The following is a 19,871-nucleotide window of genomic DNA, read 5'->3' on the forward strand; positions in this document are numbered from 1 at the left end:
TAATCATAGCTCTCAATATTTCAAGGTGGCATTATCACCTGGCAAGAGTGGTCAGAGGAGCCAAATTCTTCACATCATCAAGCAGCTTCTAAGCTTCCAGCAAGTATAAGTATCACACTTAACTTCCAAATGTGCAGAGAATATAACATTTGCTGACATAAGGACAGAAAAAAATTACTTTTAAGTAGTAAAAGCAAATTTCAAACAACTTCAGTATAGCTTACATATTTCAAGTTCATGGTTAAACCTCGGAACATGTCTCTGTCTAAATGATGTGCTGGAAGATGGAAGCTATCACGCTTTCCCTCAACCATCACTTGCTCCAATTTAATAATGGGAAGTGCTGTCTGAAACGCCTTAATTAGTCAATTCAATTACCTTAGAAGTGGAAAAGAACTTCTCCATAATACATAAATCTAAAAAACAGGGCAAAGATGAGTATTTTTAACATTTGTAGTTTTGAGAACAAGTCTGCAAATAAACCTGTTCTCCTATTTATTTTTCATGTTTCTGAAGACCTAAATGTCAAAACCGAACCGCTTTCTCCTAAACTAACTGCTACTTCCATTGTTTCCACTAAGAACAGAGACCACCTATTTCCCTTATTTATAAAAGCCATCCTATCCCTATTGCTAGGACGAACAACTATGCAGTCACGTGTTTATAGAAACAATGAGAAGTGATGACCCCAGTGGGTGTGAAACCAAGTTATATTCGGAAAAGCTGCCAGTTCCATATTCTGTGAGGAGCATACAAATATAAGGGACAGAGAGAATGAAAACATACGAATGCAGACAACAGTCAATACAAACAAGTGCACCTACAAAAAAAATACAGGAGAGGCAGAAATGAGAAAGACCTGAGGACCTGTGAAAGACAAAGCCATCGGAGACCTGCAGGAAAAAGGCAGTTGTGAGAAAAGACTGGGTGAAGAACAGAAAGAAAAATAAGAGGTAAGAGTAGAAACAACCCATAGTTCACCCATCAGCCATTAGAGATTGCCCTTACAAGAAATCAGCATGGAGAAGTCGACATTTTTTCATCAGTAATGTAAAGGTAGACTTCAAACCTGAATTAAGCCAACACACAGTGCAGATGAAGAGTTTCCTGATCTCCATCCAAAACCTCAGAAAAGCCACCAGAAGTCAAACTACTTTTAAGCTTTTGAGGATTTTTTTTTCATTCAAGTCGCAGTTTTCAGTATTTGCCAAAAAAGCTGCTTCTATCAACAACTTTCATCCCCTACCCTCTAACTGCTGTTTCTCTTCACATCCTTTTGGCTTACCCCACCCACCCAAAAGAAAGTTGTGGGCAAAACGTTCCTAGGTTTAGAAGGCAAGCCTTCTTGTGGTTCAGTCTTATTATTTGGCTTACTACTCAGACTCATAAAAAAAGTGAGGTAAGAGCAACGTGGTAGGCCAAAAAACAAACTAAAATGTTAATTATTCGCAAATGACACCACCAGGAGAGTATACTGTTCTAGACTGAGGTGAGAAGTAAACGATAGACAGATCCGCTTGGGGGAGGTACAATGGAAAGGACACTGGGAAGCTAAATAGAATTAGGGTGTTATACGTGGTCTGTTGTCAACAAAACCCTGGGTAACGGCTTGTGCTTGGAGGGTTGAGGGGGTAGAGGTGAGAGCACACGTTATAGTGGTGTGGCTTAATGGTCAAATTTTAGTTTACCTAGGTTCCCTCTTAGGCATAATAAGCAGAACATTATGTTTTTTTCTTTAAGTAGTAATCAAAACCAGAAAGATTCAGTATTCATGTTTAACAAAATAATTTAACTGAAGCTGAGTAAATATGAATGCAAGTGCCCAAATCCCTATTTTCATAACCCCCTTCAAGTCATGTAGCGTGTGACCTCTGTGGTAAGACTTAAAGCAAGCAATAAATCCCAAATTTTAACTTTCATATACTTGTTGGCAGTGCATCTTAAGATTTAAAATATTTAAGGTTTACTTTTTGGAAGAGTACTGAATCAGAACAACAATATTTTTAACATAGCTGTAAATGCTTGTCCTATACATGCAAATGTTTGTCTTGGGCCTATACAAATTTTATACCTGTACAGTTAATTTAATAAGATTGCAAATAAAAAAAAAGTTGCATTTTTTAATATATTGCCAGTCAACACAGTATGTTTATAAACACGAATGTTTATAAAACGAGTGTTTTATGTTTATTTACTTCCCTATTTGCATAAAATATTTTTAACGGCTTTAAAATTATCCATGCTAGAGAAGCTTGTTACAAGCCGTACAATCTCTGTTCAGAATCTCTAGGACCATTGCACTGTCCTGATATTACCTTTCTATACAACCCCATTTCTGCCAAAAGCTTTCTTTTGAAGTCCGGCAGGAGCTTCCAACTCCCAGTTAAATTCTATTTATTAGACTAATAAAAAACACACACATAAAACAGTCACATAATTTAGAGTCTTTCTGTCAGGCAGTTTCAGGCTCTGGCACAGCTCAAAACAATTAGAAGACCAGAAATCAGATTCTACCTTATTTTTGAAGTGTACTTCAATGGGCATAATGAAGCCTGCGTAGCCAGACTCCTCCACTTTGTAAGGGGGCTCCTTGCACACTGAAAAGAGAACAGACAAATGTTAACTTTGAATATAATGCAACTTAATCTGAGCCAAAAAGGAGTTGCAAGATGAGAAATCGGCCTCCAACAGCTCAGGACACATTTAAAACACTGACCTTTGTGAAAAAAACAACAAAATAAGATGGTGGTCATGGGCTTAGTTAAGCACATGAAAATCTGTTCTTAGCTCCTCCCATGGAAAGGAAACATAAAACACTCCATGCCAGAGTCTCCGTAAGATTCTTCCCCCCCTTTTGCAGTGAGATACAGTTACATTTCTGTGCTGTTCCACAACAATGCAAACCGCCAGTTAAAGCTGTCTTACAAAAAAAGACAAAGACCCCAAAGGTGGGAATTTAAACACTACAGAAAGGTAAAATTTACTTTGATGCCAATATTTATCAATCAAAATACTATACCATGTGAGCGTTTTATTTTTTGCCTTGAAACGCTCTCCTACATTGTTCAATCTTGACAATTACGTAACAGCCATACTACATGCTGCTTCACCCAAACCTCGTACCAAACCTGAAGGGCAGGTAAGCATTGCTATTTATTTCACAGACAAGGAAATAGAGAAAGGTTAAACAGTTTGCCACTAGGGTCACAGTGCTGCCTAGTGCAGAAACATTGACTACAAAAGTTAATCACTTCTAAGAAATTAATCTAAGTGCTTCCTGCCCATCCTGCTACCTGTTGTATCTTCATGCTACTGACGCCTTCCTATCATCCACCACTGCACTTCAGCACAGTGATAGCCGACTCGAAGGATTCTAGGATCATTTGTTTGGCCATGACATAGCTGTACATAACAGCTGCCAGAAGAAACATGGGACAAACACAGATATTCTCCCTCTAAGGAACCGGATGCACTTGCATATAATTTATGCACTACAATATATGTAAATAAAGTCAATTAAGTAATTAGAGGAATTCAGTGCAAATCTTTTTACTTTCTCTAAAGAATTCCAAGTAATTAATATGATTAGGCAACAGTACCTCAAACCTAAAAAGCACTCAAATTATTTTCCTTTAATGTAGATATATTACCCCCAGCTCTAAGCACCTCTACCATCATTAAGGTGCTACAAAGCAGTACTCAAAATTTGACTGTGAATAAAGAGCGTACCTAAAAATAATCAAAATCTCTAGACTTGCTTTCACTTGAATTTCATACAAGAACCCTATCATTTAGGGGAAAAAGCCCAAAACCAAAGAACAGTGCCAATATGGCTGCAGGAATCTTAAGACTATCTGCCAAGAAGCCTTTGTTCCTTTGTCACTCTATTCTACCAAATTAAAATTACTACACATGCAATCTGCTAGCAGCACAAGCGTACCTTCACCAGTAGATTTTGCTCCAAGTAAGAGCAAATCATCTGAAGAAACCCCTCAAACTAACCTAGAAACTGTATGCATCTACCATATCATTTATGTACAGCCCAGACACACTTTGGCCAAAGCAAGCTGGCACTACGAGCAAGCTCAAGAAAGCATGCAAGACCTGGAGATCAGGAAAAACTGTCTCTTTAAAGCTAGATGATACAGCAATCAACTGAGCAAAGACCATGTACCATCCCAACACAGTTGTTTGTACACCAGCTGACAAGAATTGTGGCACAGCAGATTGTAACTTTTATTCTATAAATTACCTTTCAGCTCAGTACTGCACTTGCTTATCATACATCAGTTTTACTACACCAATTTGAAGGAGATACCATTAACATACAGACTAGAATCACATCCTTACACACTAAACACCTTTGAGTTACTGTCCACTGTGGACTCTCACAAATAACTAATGTAGTAGGTAGTCCTAAGACATCCTGCGTGACCAGAAGTCTTCCAAAGAAATATTTCAAAGAATGCACATTACAAAGTAACTTACAGCAATACTCTTAGGCAGCCAGCATTTCCTGTAACACTACACAACAATAACACTGCAGATGCAGTTACACAATCTTAAGCAGGTCTAACTCTGTGTTGCTGCCGAAAAGGGCAATTCCTGCTCCTCCACCTCAACGATGCGTTCCTGCTGCCCCCGTGCCAAGAAAAAGGTTCAGGTTGCTACACAGTCAGAAAAAGCAAAGAACAGATGCAGCAGAAAATAACACTACAATTCGTAAACTCTCCCCAACAGTGCTCACAGCTGGAACATACAGCCAGTGGCAAAGAGATCACCACCTCTTTGGCATCATTGATTTCTGCTGGGTTTCATACTACCTGAACTGGCACCCAAGACTAGAAATTGCATGAATCCTGATGGCTACTTAACGCCCAATGCAAAAGTCTACATACTCCAGTATGTATACAAGCCCAGTATTTGAGCAGCTTTCAGCAATCACATGCTTCCAGCTTCTGTTGGCAAATATTAACAAATCAAACCCATCTTTCCCGTTTTGTAACATGAATTATCTTGTGCTGTCACTGAGCATCCTGAGAACCTGCATGTCCGAAAGCTGCAATAAGAGGAGAAAGCATCTCACCTCCAGCCCTTTCATCAGAAGAAAGGTCCCATTCTCTCTGATTTTCCTCAAACAAAGACAGTAAAGGTTAAAGCTGAAGTGCATGCAATGTACATTTTGCTCCTCTTAAAGGAGATATTTTACAGAAAAGTGACAGTCCAAGACAACCTAGACTAGCACAATGCTTTTTCATACAGAGAAGACTTAATAACGCATCTTCAAAATTACACTCACCTCGCTTGGGTTTTGGGAAGCTCTCATGTAGCCGAAAGACCACCCTTTCCACAAAATGCTGGATGTCACACTGCTCCGGGCCACGGACAAACACCATCCAGTCATGGGTAAAGCCTTCGGTGGTAGGCTTTTTCCGCAGTTGGGCTCGGTGCCCCAGCTCCAATTTTACTTGAACTGTGCACTGTTTTAGGACAGAGGTAAGACCATATGCAAAATGAAACAGCTTACATGTTATGCATAATGCTGAGCCCCACAGATAGAAGACGCTAGATCACCGCAGGGGAGGAACACAACAGCCTTCACAGAGAGCTTAGTCTAATTCTGAAAACTACAGTGTTGTCAACAGAAAAGTCATCATAAAAATAGTTCCTAGCACCACTTCATACCTATTTTCTTCCTAATATTAGCATTGCAGAGAAAACAGCTTTAGAAGAGGGATAGGTTTATCTGCCTCACTTATCAACCAAATTGTCAGCAAAGTCCTAATTGCAGAATCTTTATTTCTAGAAAGTGTCAGAGACAGAACTTGATGTTCACAGCTTACAGAATTCACAGCACTGACAGAAAACTAATCTTAAAACAGGAAAAATTAGATCAGGAATTGGTGGTTTATGATATTCTCTGGAATATGCAATCCATTAGAATACAGCTACGATGTTCCTTGTATTCTTTAAATGTATTTCATTTACACACTTTCAAAGACTAACATACAGCATGCCTGCACAACATCCAACACTAAAAAAACCTAATTCCGATTTGCACTACCAAGTCCTAGTCTAATCATACATTAACACAGAAGGTATATTCAATGCCTCAGACAAAGCAGAAAAATGCCATTAAATGTCTTAAAACCAGATTAAATTAATTGCGAAGATCCACATATCATTGCAGACTTCACAGTCAGAAGAAGGGAAATGAATTAAACAGATGTAATAGAGGAAAGGCAAACGTGATTCAGACACAAGTTAAAGCAAGCAAACCTTAGAGCAGGATTTGTAAAGACAGGGAATAACACCCAAGGTATCCAACTACTTACTAATTTTGTGCATGTATGTCATACAAACAAGACCAGCAGCACAGTGATCTCAAACTAAACCCAACAAAATCCAGCTTCAGCAACTGCAAGTTATAAAAATGGGGCAGTTTTTAGTCCTTACCCCTTTCTTCACCTACAACTTGAAAATAAGCACCTTGCTCTTTTTGGCAGTTCGCAATTACCATTGGGAGAGGCAACATTATTTGTCATTACTTATATTACAGGTGGACACACAGCGAAACTGAAGGCATGATGTTAGACAATGAACATAGAAAGAGAAAGCTTCCTGAGCTCTAGACAAATGTTTACAAAAAGTAGTATCCCCATTTTCCATTGAGGAACTGCAACAAGAGTATGCGCGTGAGTAATGCTCAAAAAATATTTTGTATATCCAACCTGACATTTTATGGGAAAGTGATGGTTAATACTTTCTGCGAAAGAGTAAGTTACTCAATCTCAGTATCCTTTTCTTTGTAAAAAGATCACACAGGAGGTCTACAGAGCACCAGGCATCAAAGCTCGACCTCCCAAATTGCAGTCCAGTTCCAATTTCAACTATAGCCTTAACACACTCTTTCAGGCAATTATCTTTATAGTAAAATACCTTCAGCTGCCATCCAACACATCAATTCTAAGACTCAGGGACAAACTCATCTAATTAATTGCTTCACCTGTATTACTACCACATTTCTTTAGGTTATCTTCCTCTGCAAGTTCTCTTGGCAGGCCATTTTTTTCCCATTCTGCGCTTTAGGGCTTATCTACACTGACTCCACCTTGCTCCTGTGCTAAAAAAGAAGGTACACAGCCGTCTGTTCTTTCATGTCATATTAAGGAATAAGAAAAAAGGCAAGGTGTGTTTCACTCAAAGCACAGCGATCTCTCCTTCCGTGGAAGAGCATTATGTGGAGACAGCCTGCCTAAATCCCAAGCTCGCCTGGGAGGGTGCTTGCAGGCTTGCTTTATCTGGGATACTTCCCACAGCGTTCACGCAACCATTCACATCAACCCAGCCAGTCTGTTCAGCAGCTTCACGTTATCGATTCCATAATTACCCTTTAAATTGTGCTACTGTTGCCAGTTACTACCCCTCTCCAGAGAAGTGCAAATGACTGTCAGTCTACAGAATTTGCCTTTCTAGTTGAAACGGCTGAGAAATTTTAGCTGAGAAACAGATGGGACTGTGTGGAAGAGAACAAAATTAAACATAAAAGAGAACTGTTTAACTGAGAGTGAAAGTTGTACTTGCTATACTCCTCACATATCGGTCCAATTAACAATCGCTATGAATTAAGCCAGAAGTTGAAACACATTTGAAAATAAGATCTCCTAACATAACAAACATGCAAAGTTGCTCCACTGAAAATGGAGGGTTTTTTCCAAGCGTGTCTCTCAACAAAGGGAAATCAGGATCCTATTCAAACAATTTGTAATAATACAAAGGAGTCTGCTTTTCAACTTCTCAATAAACATTCTGAAGGCTGCTCTGGGTTTTTTGTTTGATGTGCTAATTGCCTGAAAGCCATAACCAGTTTCCATTCGCTCTCCTTTGGATGATTATTCAAAGGATAGCGGGGCTCACCTCCTGAACCTCAGGCTCGTAGGTAACCTGTTACCAGCTCGCATGCACTCGCGCACAAAAGGCCTGAGCCAGCCTGCTCTGGATCACCTCAGGTAAACTTCCAGCATCCATCCCTCCCTGCTGCAGCACCGCAGCGACCCGGCCGCTACCGGGCGGCTTCCCACCGCCTCCCCGCAGCGATAATAACTCTCTCGGTGGCATTAACCCTTTACACCGCCGCTGATGGGGGTAGCAACGCCGGCACCACCCCTCCCCGTAAATAAGCCCAGGCAGGAATTTGCGGGAAATGCTGCTGCTGCCACCCCCCGCCGCGGCCGAGGCTGCAGCGCGGCCGCCCATGAAGGGGCGAGGGCTGAGCAACGCCCCCCCTCCCCAAAAAGGGGGTGTGGGGAGGAGGTGTGCCTCCCCAAAGGGGGGTGATGCTCCCCCACCACCACCACCACCGGGGGAAAATCAACTTCCCCCCTCCTCCAAGACGGGGGTGGGCCACCCCGATGCAGACACACGACCCCCCGGTGTAGGGGGGCCCCGGCCCCTCCCCACGCGTGCCCCACGCGCGGGGGGGAGGGGAGGGGCCGCGCCGAGGGGCCCCACCCCCCCGGCGGCGCGGCGGGGCGGGCGCCGCCGCTCCGCTCACCTGATTGTCCATGGCTGGGCGCAGCACCGCGGGCCCCGCTCGCTCGTTCGCTCCCGCCGCGGCGGTTTCGCTGCCCGGTCGGCGGGGGGGGGATTCTCTTCCCCCCTTCTCTTCGCCCCCTCTACGAGCGAAGCCGCTCTCCGTCCCCCCCCACCCCCCTCCCCGCCGCCTCGGCCGCCGCCGCCGCCTCCTCGGTCGCGGCCCCTCACGGCCCCACCGCCGCTGCTCGCCTCATTGTGTGTCACTCACAGGCAGCAGCCCCGCCACCCCCCCGGCGCCCGCCCCGCGGAACCGGAAACCGACGCCACCAGAGAGGCACCCGCCCGCCGCCAATAGCTGCGTCGCCTCACGCCTGGAGGCGGGGCTTCCGCCCGGGCGCCGCCAGCCTCCCCCGCCTCCGCCTGATGGGCAGACGCTGCGCCCAATCGGCGGCGGGCGGGCTGCCGAGGGGGCGGGGAAAGGGGCGGAGCCCCCGCTGGGTCAAGCGGGTGATGGGAGGGAGCGGGGCCTCACCGCCTCCTCTGCTCCCCCCGCGGCGGGTGCGGCGCTGCGGCGTGGCCGGGCTCGGGCCCGCGCCCCGTTCGCGGGCCTGTTCCCAATTCCCCCCCCTGCAGGGACGGCGCAGTAGGGCTGCCAGCCGGGACCGGCACCAAGCGCTTGGGCCTTGTGCGCCCCGGCCGCGCCAACCCGCCCCTTTTCTCTCCCTCGGCCCACGCTTCCCCGCTGCTGGCGGCAGCGAATCTCACCCGTTTATTAAATTTCCTACACAAATAAGAACAAGGGAAACCGCAGCTCCTAGTGCAGCGGGCACGGCAGTCCGGAATGGCTGGGCAGGGCTGAGCCCTGGCTGGGGAGGAACCTGGCGGCACCGCTGCCCCTCGGTTCTCCTTGTTCTCCCTCAGCCTCTCTCCTTCCTTCCTATTTTCCCTCCGCCTCATTTTTCCCCTCGCTGTCCGTCATTTTGCCTCAATGCCCCCCGCCTCCTTCTGCCTATTTATCCCTCATTTCTCCTCAGTTTCTCTCATTTTCTCCTGTTCTCCTTCGTTTCCCTTCATTCTCCCTTGTTCTCTCTCAATTTTCCCTTGCCGTCCCTCGTTTCCTCTCAACTGCCCTCAGTCTCCTTCATTTTCTTTCCGTTTCATTTTTTCCTTCTCAGTCTCCCTCATTTTCCCCTCAGTCTCTCCCTTTTCTGCGTTTGTCTCATTTTTCCCTTGGTCTCCCGCATTTTCCTTTCAGTCTCCCTCATTTCCTTTCCATTTCTCTCCTTTTTCCCCTCACTCTCCCACATTTCTCTCAGTCCCCCTCATTTTCCTCTCGGTCTCTCCCATTTTCTCTAAGGTTCAGTTCTCCCCTCAGTTTCTCCCATTTTTTCCTCTGATCATCTTGTTTTTTCCCTCAGCCTCCCTCATTTTCTCTCAGGTTCAATCTTCCCCTCAGTGTCCCTCATTTTTCCCTCGGTCTCCCCCATTTTCTTCTCAGGTTCAGTTTCCCCCTCCGTCTCCCTCATTTTCCCCTCGGTCTCTTTCATTTCCCTCTCTGTCTCCCTCATTTTCCCCTCAGTTTCTCTCATTTTCCTATCAGGTTCAGTTTCCCAGTCTCCCTCATCTTCCCCTCCTTTTCTCTCACTTTTCTCCGATTATTTCATTTCTCCCCTATTTTCTCTCACATTCAGTTCCCCCCTCAGTCTCCCTCATTTTCTCCTCAGTTTCTCCCATTTCTTCGCTGATTATCTTATCAGAGATAACATAATCTCCCTCAGTCTCCCTCATTTTCGCTCAGGTTCAGTTTCCCCCTCGATCTCCCTCATTTTTCCCTCGGTCTCCCCCATTTTCCTCTCAGGTTCAGTTCCCCCCTCAGTCTCCCTCATTTTCCCCTCAGTTCCTCCCATTTTTTTCTCCGATTATCTTATTTTTCCCCTCAGCCCCCCTCATTTTCTCTCAGGTTCAATCTTCCCCTCGGTCTCCCTCGTTTTCTCTCAGGTTCAGTTTCCCCCTCGAGTCTCCCCTCATTTCTCCCCTTTGTTCCCCACCTTCCCCTCGTTCTCCCGCACTCCCTCTCACCTTCCCGCCTTTCCTCTCTTCCCCCCCCGTTTCTCCCCGCAGCCCCCTCCGCCCGCCGCCGCTCCTGGGCCGGGGCCTCGCGGGCCGCCCGCCGCCTTCCCGCCCGCGGCCGCGCCGTCATGGAGGCCACGGGGGGGGGGGGGGGGTAGAGGGGCGTTCGCGGCGGGGGAAACAATATCTCGTTTCCTGGTCTGTAGCGGGGGGTATTTGCAATGCAAATGGACGCGGGGATTCCTTCAGTGAAGCGGTGGTTATCAGCCGCAGGCTCAGCTGGGGGACGAGCCCGGAGGTCACTGTCCTGGCTGAGAAAGGAGCCGCTGGCTGCGGCCGAGGCATCATTAAAAGCCGCCCGCCCTGTGAACGCGGTTTTCTCAGCACCGCCGCTGACTCCGAGCCTGACATTTGCATCTGAAAAGTGGGTTTTGTTTACCTTTCCTTAGAGCTCTAAATGACAAGTTACCGCACCTCAGTTTTGTGAGCCGTAAATTAGCGCTGGACGGTCCTTACAAGCGCAATTTGTGACTGTTTCGGAGCAAATTTCCTTTTAGATGCAAGGCAGAATTATATATTTTTTTTTCGTCGTGCAACTTTCTTGTTTGAAATAGTTTGTTGATCGCTGTAAGGCAGCAGAAAAAAAAAAAAAAAAGCGTGTTAGCCAATAACGCTGTGTGTGTTGTGGACTGATAGCCACAGGCGAGGATTAATCGGTTCCCAAATCGTTCTAAAGAGCCAGTTTACCTCATCAACCTGATAGAGGATATTAGTAAAGCAAAATGCTTAATCGCTTCAGTTAACAACAACAACAACAAAAAGGAGCCTGATTTGGATTCCTTTAAGTGCCCCGGTTTTAATTTTCCATGTTTCTGTCTGATGCGGTCCCAAGAGACATCTCCTTGGACAGTCTCTTTTCTTCTCCATTGAGACGGGGCCTCTTTCTCTGCGAGTTCTCATTGATATCTTTAATTGTGGACATTATTCCCATGCACGTGACTCTAAGGTCTAAATCTTTTATTTTCTCACTCCCAATCCTGGCTATTCACTCGCAGCCTCATCGCAGTCCTCGGTGGTTACGTGCTCCCGGGCCTCAATCTTTGCTGGAAATGTCTCCATCTTCCCCAAATTTGACTCCACTCTTGCTCTGTTGAATTTCCTCCTTGTGCAAGAGGTGTTGCTCAGACACACGAGACCCTGAACTTTTCCCTTTCCTGAAAAATGGTCTGTTACTTCCTATGAAACATCATTAGAATTTGCTTTTTATTTTAGTTCCCATTGGTGACAATTTTCCTGTGCTTTTATTTTTGCCCAGCCTGGTGTTAATGGTTGTTTTCGTGCTCTCCCAGCGTGGGACCTGGCCTGCTCTCCCACTTCAGCACACCGGTGGTGTGCTTCTTTTTTACTTCTGCTGGTTTGGAAAGAAGTTGCTCCTCGGGCTTTCAGCTGCTCTGTAGCCTGGGGTGGGATCCCAGCAAGAACTTATCGACACTTCCAAGTCAGGGACCTCAGCTTCCCCGGCACCTCAGGTGGGCAGTCTGGTATATGGCCATTACTGAGGAGGTTGGGTGCCCCATTCAGAGTAAGCACATCATTATATCAACACCTGCTCCAAACCACCACCCCAGGGCTCTGTGCTGGGACAAGTCGATCAGGTGGATTAAGCTGAAGTGTGCTGGGGTAGCTCCTGACATTCAACTGCAAAAACGCTCAAGGAGAGAAATTCCCATAACCAGCCTTTGCCCCACTAGTAGTTCCCAGTTCTGAACAGTTTCCAGCCCAAGGACTGATCAAGCTTAGCCCCATTTTGCTTTTCAAGCTCCAAAAAAAACCAACCCACAGCCAAGGGTAGAAAATTTGCCAGGCTCTATGGGAGTGTTTTGGGAGTTTCAGGTGCTGGGTAGTGCTGGGGACGGTGTAGCCAGCAGCCATCCAGGCTCCTCCAAATTTCTAATTTTGCAGGGACATCTCAAGCTAACGAGCTGTCAGCTGAGCGCCTTCACACCCAAGGCAGCCGTGGGCTGAGCTCCTGTTTCTTTATATCTATTCCAGCAACTTCTGGGTTCTGCAATAAGCGTCTGCAAATCCAATTAGCGTCTTTCTTTGTGGCACTGTATGCTGGCAGAGATCTGCTGTGTTGCTGCCATCTACAGTAGGGCCAGTGCCAATGGATAAGAAACAGATCTTATTTGCATATTCAAATATGCAAATGAATCATGACAGCTCTCCCTAATTTTTGTTTGGGCTTCTTATTTTTCTTTCCAGAGTCTTGCTTCAAAGATCCTTGTCTTGGACTGAAAGGTGTGAGTTTAATCTGCCTTGGCCCATGGTAGGGGACTACGCCAAGGGCTGGTTCTGTCCTCTGAGAGTTGGGGATGGTGGAAAATAAAGTGGAAAAAAGACTTTGCACTGCACTTGTCCCTGTCTGGGCCGGGTAACCCCAGGGATGGGAAAGATTGCTGGGGTGTTTCCCCCAGCACAGGCTAATCTACAGTCCTGGGAAGGTGCAACTCATCCTTCCTCTTTCATGCCTGTACGCACCATGGCTGCTGTACAGACCAAACCTTGCTGGTCTCGGGGAGCGTGAATGAAGGAGGCAACAGCTGGGGTGTTTGGGAAGAGATGAGTCCTAGTGCTTTGGTGGGGAAAGTCATGTCAAGTGCAAGTTGGGACAGTGTAGCCCACAGTTGGGCATCCACAGACACCTCCTGGGAGAGGACTGGCTGGCAGCTGCCACAGCCCACTCCAGCTTTTCCAAGGCTCTGTCTTCTGGGCAGAGCAACTGCCGTCAGAACTGCTCCTCAAGGCCCCTCTCCTTCCTCCTCCTTGGCTCCACCTGTCTGTGGGAACACAACCCTGAACCCCCGAACACACACAGCCCTTTTCCCAGCAGCCCCCTTGGACAATCCCAATTAACATACAACCCAAGATGCCCAAATTGCTTACTCGCCAGCCTCCAAGCAACGTCTCTCATATTGCAGCAGAAGTCCTTTCCTCTAGGTTTAGCATCGCTCATAGGGACGGTTGGCTGTACGTCTGCTGTAAGGCCTCATCATCAATTTATGTGTGTGCATCTCTATGTTTGCAGCTTGCCTTTCCTACCCCTGGAGAAACAAGTTTGTTTCCCTGTTTGTTGTCATTTGTTATTATTTTCTCATTACTAATTTAGTTGCATTTTCCCTTTTTCCACTTTTAACTGAAGACCACAAGTTTTGTGGTCAGTTTGTGCTTTGAGGGGCTTAGACACCAGCCAGCCAACAAGCAAGGCTGTCTCCAGCGCTTCAAGAGTCAGGCAGCATAGAAAAATTATGATCTTCTAATAGCCCCACAGACTTATAAGATTAAGACACAAACCTTGCATTTGAGCAGTGTTTCTCTCAGAAAATATATGCCTCCGCTTTGTGTCCGCGTGCAACAAGACTGAGTGGAAAGATGCCTGAGTTCTGGACATGTGCAAGTCACTTCACTGCTTTCTCTTACTGGCTGCAAAATGATTATAGTGATCTTCATCTACTCTCATGAAGCACATCCCATGAGCCAAATACTCTGTGGCATTTCCAAGATGAACATACCTGCAGTCAAAACAAAGACCTGATGATATTTTAGGTAATAAGGGGCAGATATCTTTCTTCTGGTACTTACAATGGCTTTGTCAACAACAGTCCTTACTTGCAGCCTCAGAAAAAGACCTGAACCTGGAGTGAAGAGAGGATTCGGTTTCTCTGGTGGCACCGAGGGGATCTGGGTGTTGGTTTGGTTTGTGTATGGCTGTCTGTGGCCTTTGTTGTCTTTAGCTCATGGCACGGGCTCACTGCAGGGCTTGTCCATGTTGGCTGCCAGGGAGAAAACAGAGCAGGTAGTGACAGAGAGAGAAGCTGTGAGTGAGGAGGAGTTGGTTCATTCTGTGGCGATGCTCGTTCCGGTGTAGCAGGGCTCCTGGTTTGCTAAACACCATTGGGATCCCTGCAGGGAACCACATTTGTTTGAATCAGCTGTTAATCCTAGCAATATTTATTCTTCTGAAAATGATTTTGCTTTGCCTGTTCTCTGCCTTCCCCACCTTCTCCAATTCATGCTCCACACTACAGTATTCGCAGCACATATTTAACACTACGGTAGTACAGCGAAAGTCCAGATTTTTAATAGCCAAAAACTCTGATTGCCAAAAAGATACTCCTAGCAACTACTAGCTGCATCTGGGAAAAATTAGAGACAGCTTGGAAATTCTTTAGTTCCCTTATTAATGAAGGACTTAGTACAAAAAAAAAAAACCCCACACTGTTATACAGTTTGGCTTAACTAAGTTCTTTTGTGCCTGAGGAAAATCTAAATTATAGCATACTATAGCTACTGAAAAATGCAAAAGGCTTTTAACGTACAATAACCCTCCAAACCAGAAGGAAGAGGGAAAATTTTCTTAGTAAGCGGGAACACAATGAGAATTTATTTTATTCTTTCTCTGTATTTAGTGCTGGTGAAAAGAGACAGATGAATAGTCACAAATACGTCACGTCCCTTGCAGATGTAGCATGGGCAGCACAAGCGTCCTCAAACTGCCCCGCCAACGTGCTTCAATTCTGAATGAGAACGACCAGCTTTCTGGGTGAGAAAGGAGTCTGTCTCTATTCAGTCCTTGACCCCTCTGCTCAAGGCTGTTAATGAAGGGGCCTCATTAACACCAAAGGTGAGGTTGGCATTATAATGTAGCTACTGGTCCACTGCAGGCTGAATTGACACCTATCAATTCCTTTTGCCTGGCTATTGAGTAGCCGTCGCATGACGGTACCTTTCTCTCGTACTCTACAGACAGAGGTCAGGTTTGGCCAAGTGATGTAACAGTCTGTGTGGTGCCAAAGCCGCCAGCAGGCTGGACCTGCCACGAAGAGCATTTCACAGGCTGGATTTGTCCAACACTGAATACGAGCTGCTGGCAGAAGTGCAGGATGGAGAAGACGGGCCCAGGCACCTTACGTGCCTGTTGGAACAAACACAATCATGGTACAATAGGAGGGAGTGAGATTCACAGCCAAAATTTGTGTCTGCTTTGCATGGGACATCTTTTGGTTGATGCCAAAGTCATTGAAAGGTGCTCATCTGCATGCTCAGAGAGAGGCCACCTTCTGACTGGTGACTGTCACCCTAGACGGGATAACCTTGAGGCCACTGAAAAATACCAGATAGGGGAAAAAATAGCTTGAAAAATAGGATATGACAGGAAGAGTTCAGTAGGGGAGTCTGACCAGTACCAAAAAGCCTGTTCTGAATTGTTTTCTGGATTGAAAAGGTTCCAAAAAGTGAGGAGGAATTACTATCTCAGACAAATGAGATATAACCTCTCCCAAGGCATTCCCAGTGTTTGGAGTTTCCTCGGGCTCTAATGCAGCAGTCCAGTGGCTGCACATTCATGCTTGCTGTGTTTCTGAGCATCCTGAGCTCTGGTTCACGTTGTATGGTGCCTTTTCCTCTTGGGACTGGTGTTTCTGCTGTTTCCAACCCCAGTAAATCAGCTTGGTGGTTTTCAGAGGAACTGGCCATTTCCAACATCAGCAGATACCCGGCCTGGAGGTTTGATCCTCCCTATACTCAGAGCAGATTGTGAGACATCCCAGAGCTGGTGAAGCAGCGTTTCAGAGCTTGTAACATTCAAATTAGTATAAATTTCTGATTTTTGTGGATTCTGGGTCAGCTGTTCTCATGACAGATTCCAGCAAAACGAAGCTGTTTTGCTGGAATGATATGAAATGAGCTTTCACCTGTCTATACAGCAACTGGAGGTGGGGTTGCCACATATGTAAATGTATGCAAACCACCTCAAATCTAACTAGCTCAGGTACGATAGCAGTTCAGATAATACCCCACGCTCTAGTGTGGGCTATGCAAACTTGCCTGTGACTCAGGGAATTTGGCTGGCCCTACCATGCTGAAATTTGTCCCACTGAAACTTTATCACTATCGCTGATATCACTACCTGTGAGACAATAACACACCTGATTGCACCAAAGTCATATCTTAGCAGCGTGGCATGTCTCAAACACCTTGGGGCTTGATTTTGTTGCAGAAAGGTCCAGCCAGGGCAGTTTCATAGAAATACAGAATGGTTTAGGTCAGAAGCGACCTTAAAGACCATCGAGTCCCACCCCCCTGCCCTGGGCATGGTCACCTCCCCCCAGCCCAGGTTGCTCCAAGCCCCGTCCAACCTGGCCTTGAACACCTCCAGGGATGGGGCAGCCACAGCTTCTCGGGGCAACCTGCTCCAGGGGCTCACCACCCTCACAGTGAAAAATTTCTTCCTCATATCTCATCAAAATCTCCCCTCTTCCAGTTTGAAGCCATTCCCCTTCGTGCTATCACTCCATGCCCTTGTAAAAAGTCCTTCCCCAGCTCTCCTGTAGCCCCTTTAGGTACTGGAAGACCACAACAAGGTCTCTCTGGAGCCTTCTCTTCTCCAGGCTGAACAATCCCAACTCTCTCAGTTTCAAGGGAGTCAGGTTGGAATATAAAGCGACATACGCACACGACAAATACCGTTTCGACCAACACAGGGAGAACTGAGAATTGTCTCTGTAGCTACACTGTGGAGGCAGAGCTGTAACAAATTCTTTCCCTTTGTTACTCAGGAATCAAAATAAGGCATGTAATACATGCTCATGAGTGAATCCATTACACATACATTTTATGTGCCATCAATATTTTAGATAGATGAAGAATACAATCAATTTGGACATATTTCACACAATTTTGAAATGCATTATGTAAACATTGCAGATGCAGGCCATTTTCTTCCATTCCCTGTGCATTTTTATGGGCGATGAAATCTATTTTAAATATATGCGTGAAATGTGTCATGAAACATCTGACATATGTGGAAAACATATTACTGTACCGTATGGGCAGTGTATAAGGTCGCTCATGAACAGCTTGAAAACAGCAATCATTTGCATATGGATATATAGCTATTTATATGATGATACCATCATAGGGGAATAAGGGGTATGTCCCAAGTCCACGCAGGTCACTGGCAGCGTCAGTACTGTTGGACTCGTGATGCATAAAGTTATGAGAACAAATACAAATTGCTGGAATGTTTGGTGCCTGCAAATTTTCATCAGTTCCTCATAACAGGGCAATTAATAGAGTTCTGTGGAAGGTAAGGCACAAGAAGCAGGAGAGCAAAATACTGTTTTTAGTAGTGCTTTGCTCTTTGATATTTTGGTCATTAAAAGTCATCCTGGTTTAAGGCACATTTCTGCTGTTACAGAGCAGATCCTCTCTTTCAAGCATCCACTTCGAAGTGGACTGCCTCTCTGAGCTGAATAGCGTTAGTATGCATTGGGATGGTACAAACGGGGTCAGACCCTGTCTTTAATCTATATGTATGTCTTCCTGTAAGGATCGTAAATGTTATTCAATGTTACATGAGTAAATCTTTAAGACTGATAGGGATGATTCACGGTGAATAACAAATTCAACTTGTTGCCATTTTTGCTCTGTTTCACAGATTTGGGTTTGATTTCACTTGGCAGTGCTCTGGTGGATGTTAATACTTGGCAATATTAAGATAGTAAACAGCAAAATCTCACATATATTAATTTCTGCATTTTCACATTACAGATCTTCATTGATTAATTTTTAAATTGGTCCCAGAAAGCACTTGGAGAAATACTGCAGTTTGCACTTTATTGGCATTACATGGCACTATTTCTGGCTCCAGCCCAGCAAAATATATTCTTAAGTGTAAGCAAGTGCCATTGATATCAATGGAATTATTCATATTCTTAAAATTAAACATATGCTTAAGCATTTTAGTGAACTGAGGCAGCTGGTCTCTCATGGAAGGCCTGTCTAAATCAACGCAGCATCTATTGCAGATTGTGAATTTTATAACCCCACGCACAATTGAATGTTGCTTTTGGTGAACACTTCAGCATTTGAGATAAATCTTTGCCTTTTGTTAAATATTTGAGACACTGAAACTAAGTGCACCATTTCAGGAGAACAATACGATTTGGTTTTATGTTTAAACATGCTTTTAAAAAAGCCTGTGCTTAAGTGAGCTCGTGAATCGGGACCCAAGTGACTGAATGTTCATAGAAAGTGAATAAATAAAAAGTGGAGAACAGTCCTAATTGAAACCACGTTCTGAGCTGTAATGTGAAGGCACAGAAAAATTGATCCTTCCATTTTAGGTATTTTGATAGCAGCCATTACTAGAGAATTGAAGTTATTTGAACCACTTTGTCAGACAAATGTGAACTGCTTGTTTTTCTTCTGGAAACAGCAGTGAGAATGTCTTATTAAGTGGAAGCAAATCACGGGGTTTTATAGAAACGGCTGAAGCGATCCTTTGGTCTTTTGATTAAAAATAATTTGTTATCAACTGATTTATTTGACCCCGTAATGGCCGTGCTTCTCCTTACTGAAAAGCAACTTTTACCCATATCTCCTCCATGATCACTGGTCAAAACCAGCCCTGATTACGTGTGCAGCCACCGTGTGAGCTAATACAGAAAAACACAGGCAGGGGACCTCAAGACCCTGACTGCTGCAAACACGATGGCAGATTATTCACTGCAATACGATGTCCAGCTAATCAGGACCTGCTACCTTTCATCTGTCCAGAACAGCCACCAATAGCTGGAAAATCCTGCCTTTTTCTTTTATGTACCTACAGCTAATTTTGTCTATATGAAAAGTGGATAGCAAGGATGTAGGTAAAACAGTGACAAAAACCAAAAAGTACAAACAGCTTTCCTAGCAGTTGTGAGGTGGGTGTAAGAGAATTGCCAACCTCTGAGTTGGAAATCCTGTGTCAAACCTCAAAAGTAGCACTTAGAGTTGAAAGGAGAAGACTTTTAGAGGTAATAATTCTTGGAGCTTATCTCTTTCCTGCCTGGGTTTCTTAGCCCTTTGCATTCATGGTTTCAAACTTTTGACTGCAGACCTAGAAGATTAAAATTGAAAAAAAATCAAAGCTGAATCGACGTTGTTTTAACAAGACTCCAGCAGAGGGTTCTTTAAATCAATCATAAAAATTGCCAGGCTGGCAGTAAAATCCCAGGACCTAGCGACATTCATTCCGCGTTTCAAAACCATTATCTTCCTTTCTCTTTGAGACAGTTAACAAATAAAGATCTTTTGCAAAAGGCATAAGAGACACTCCAGTGAAGCAATTTCTTCTCCTGGCATTGTTAAGAGCAGGGCCTGGGTTATTATTAATTACTTTTGCATTATTTATGTAGATCCATGAATGTGCAATGTCCTTTACA

At 45.1% G+C, this 19,871-nt stretch overlaps 2 protein-coding genes across 2 annotated transcripts in view; one reads left to right on the forward strand and one right to left on the reverse strand.

The window, feature by feature from the left end:
* The window catches only part of MLLT1 (MLLT1 super elongation complex subunit), a gene marked incomplete at its 5' end in the record, with an annotated part of 28,071 nt that extends 19,505 nt beyond the window's left edge, over window positions 1-8,566 (reverse strand). Inside the window, 3 exons of the mRNA XM_082495363.1 lie at window positions 2,515-2,597; window positions 5,300-5,480; window positions 8,555-8,566. Coding sequence (XP_082351489.1) covers window positions 2,515-2,597; window positions 5,300-5,480; window positions 8,555-8,566 — 276 coding nt within the window. The remainder of the gene's footprint in view (window positions 1-2,514; window positions 2,598-5,299; window positions 5,481-8,554) is intronic.
* The window catches only part of LOC309681428 (acidic leucine-rich nuclear phosphoprotein 32 family member B), a 239,592-nt gene that overhangs the window by 181,716 nt on the left and 38,005 nt on the right, over window positions 1-19,871 (forward strand). The gene's annotated exons all lie outside the window — the stretch shown is intronic.

This window comes from Vanellus vanellus, assembly GCF_965231255.1.
Source record: "Vanellus vanellus genome assembly, chromosome: 25".
NCBI classification, from domain to species: domain Eukaryota; kingdom Metazoa; phylum Chordata; class Aves; order Charadriiformes; family Charadriidae; genus Vanellus; species Vanellus vanellus.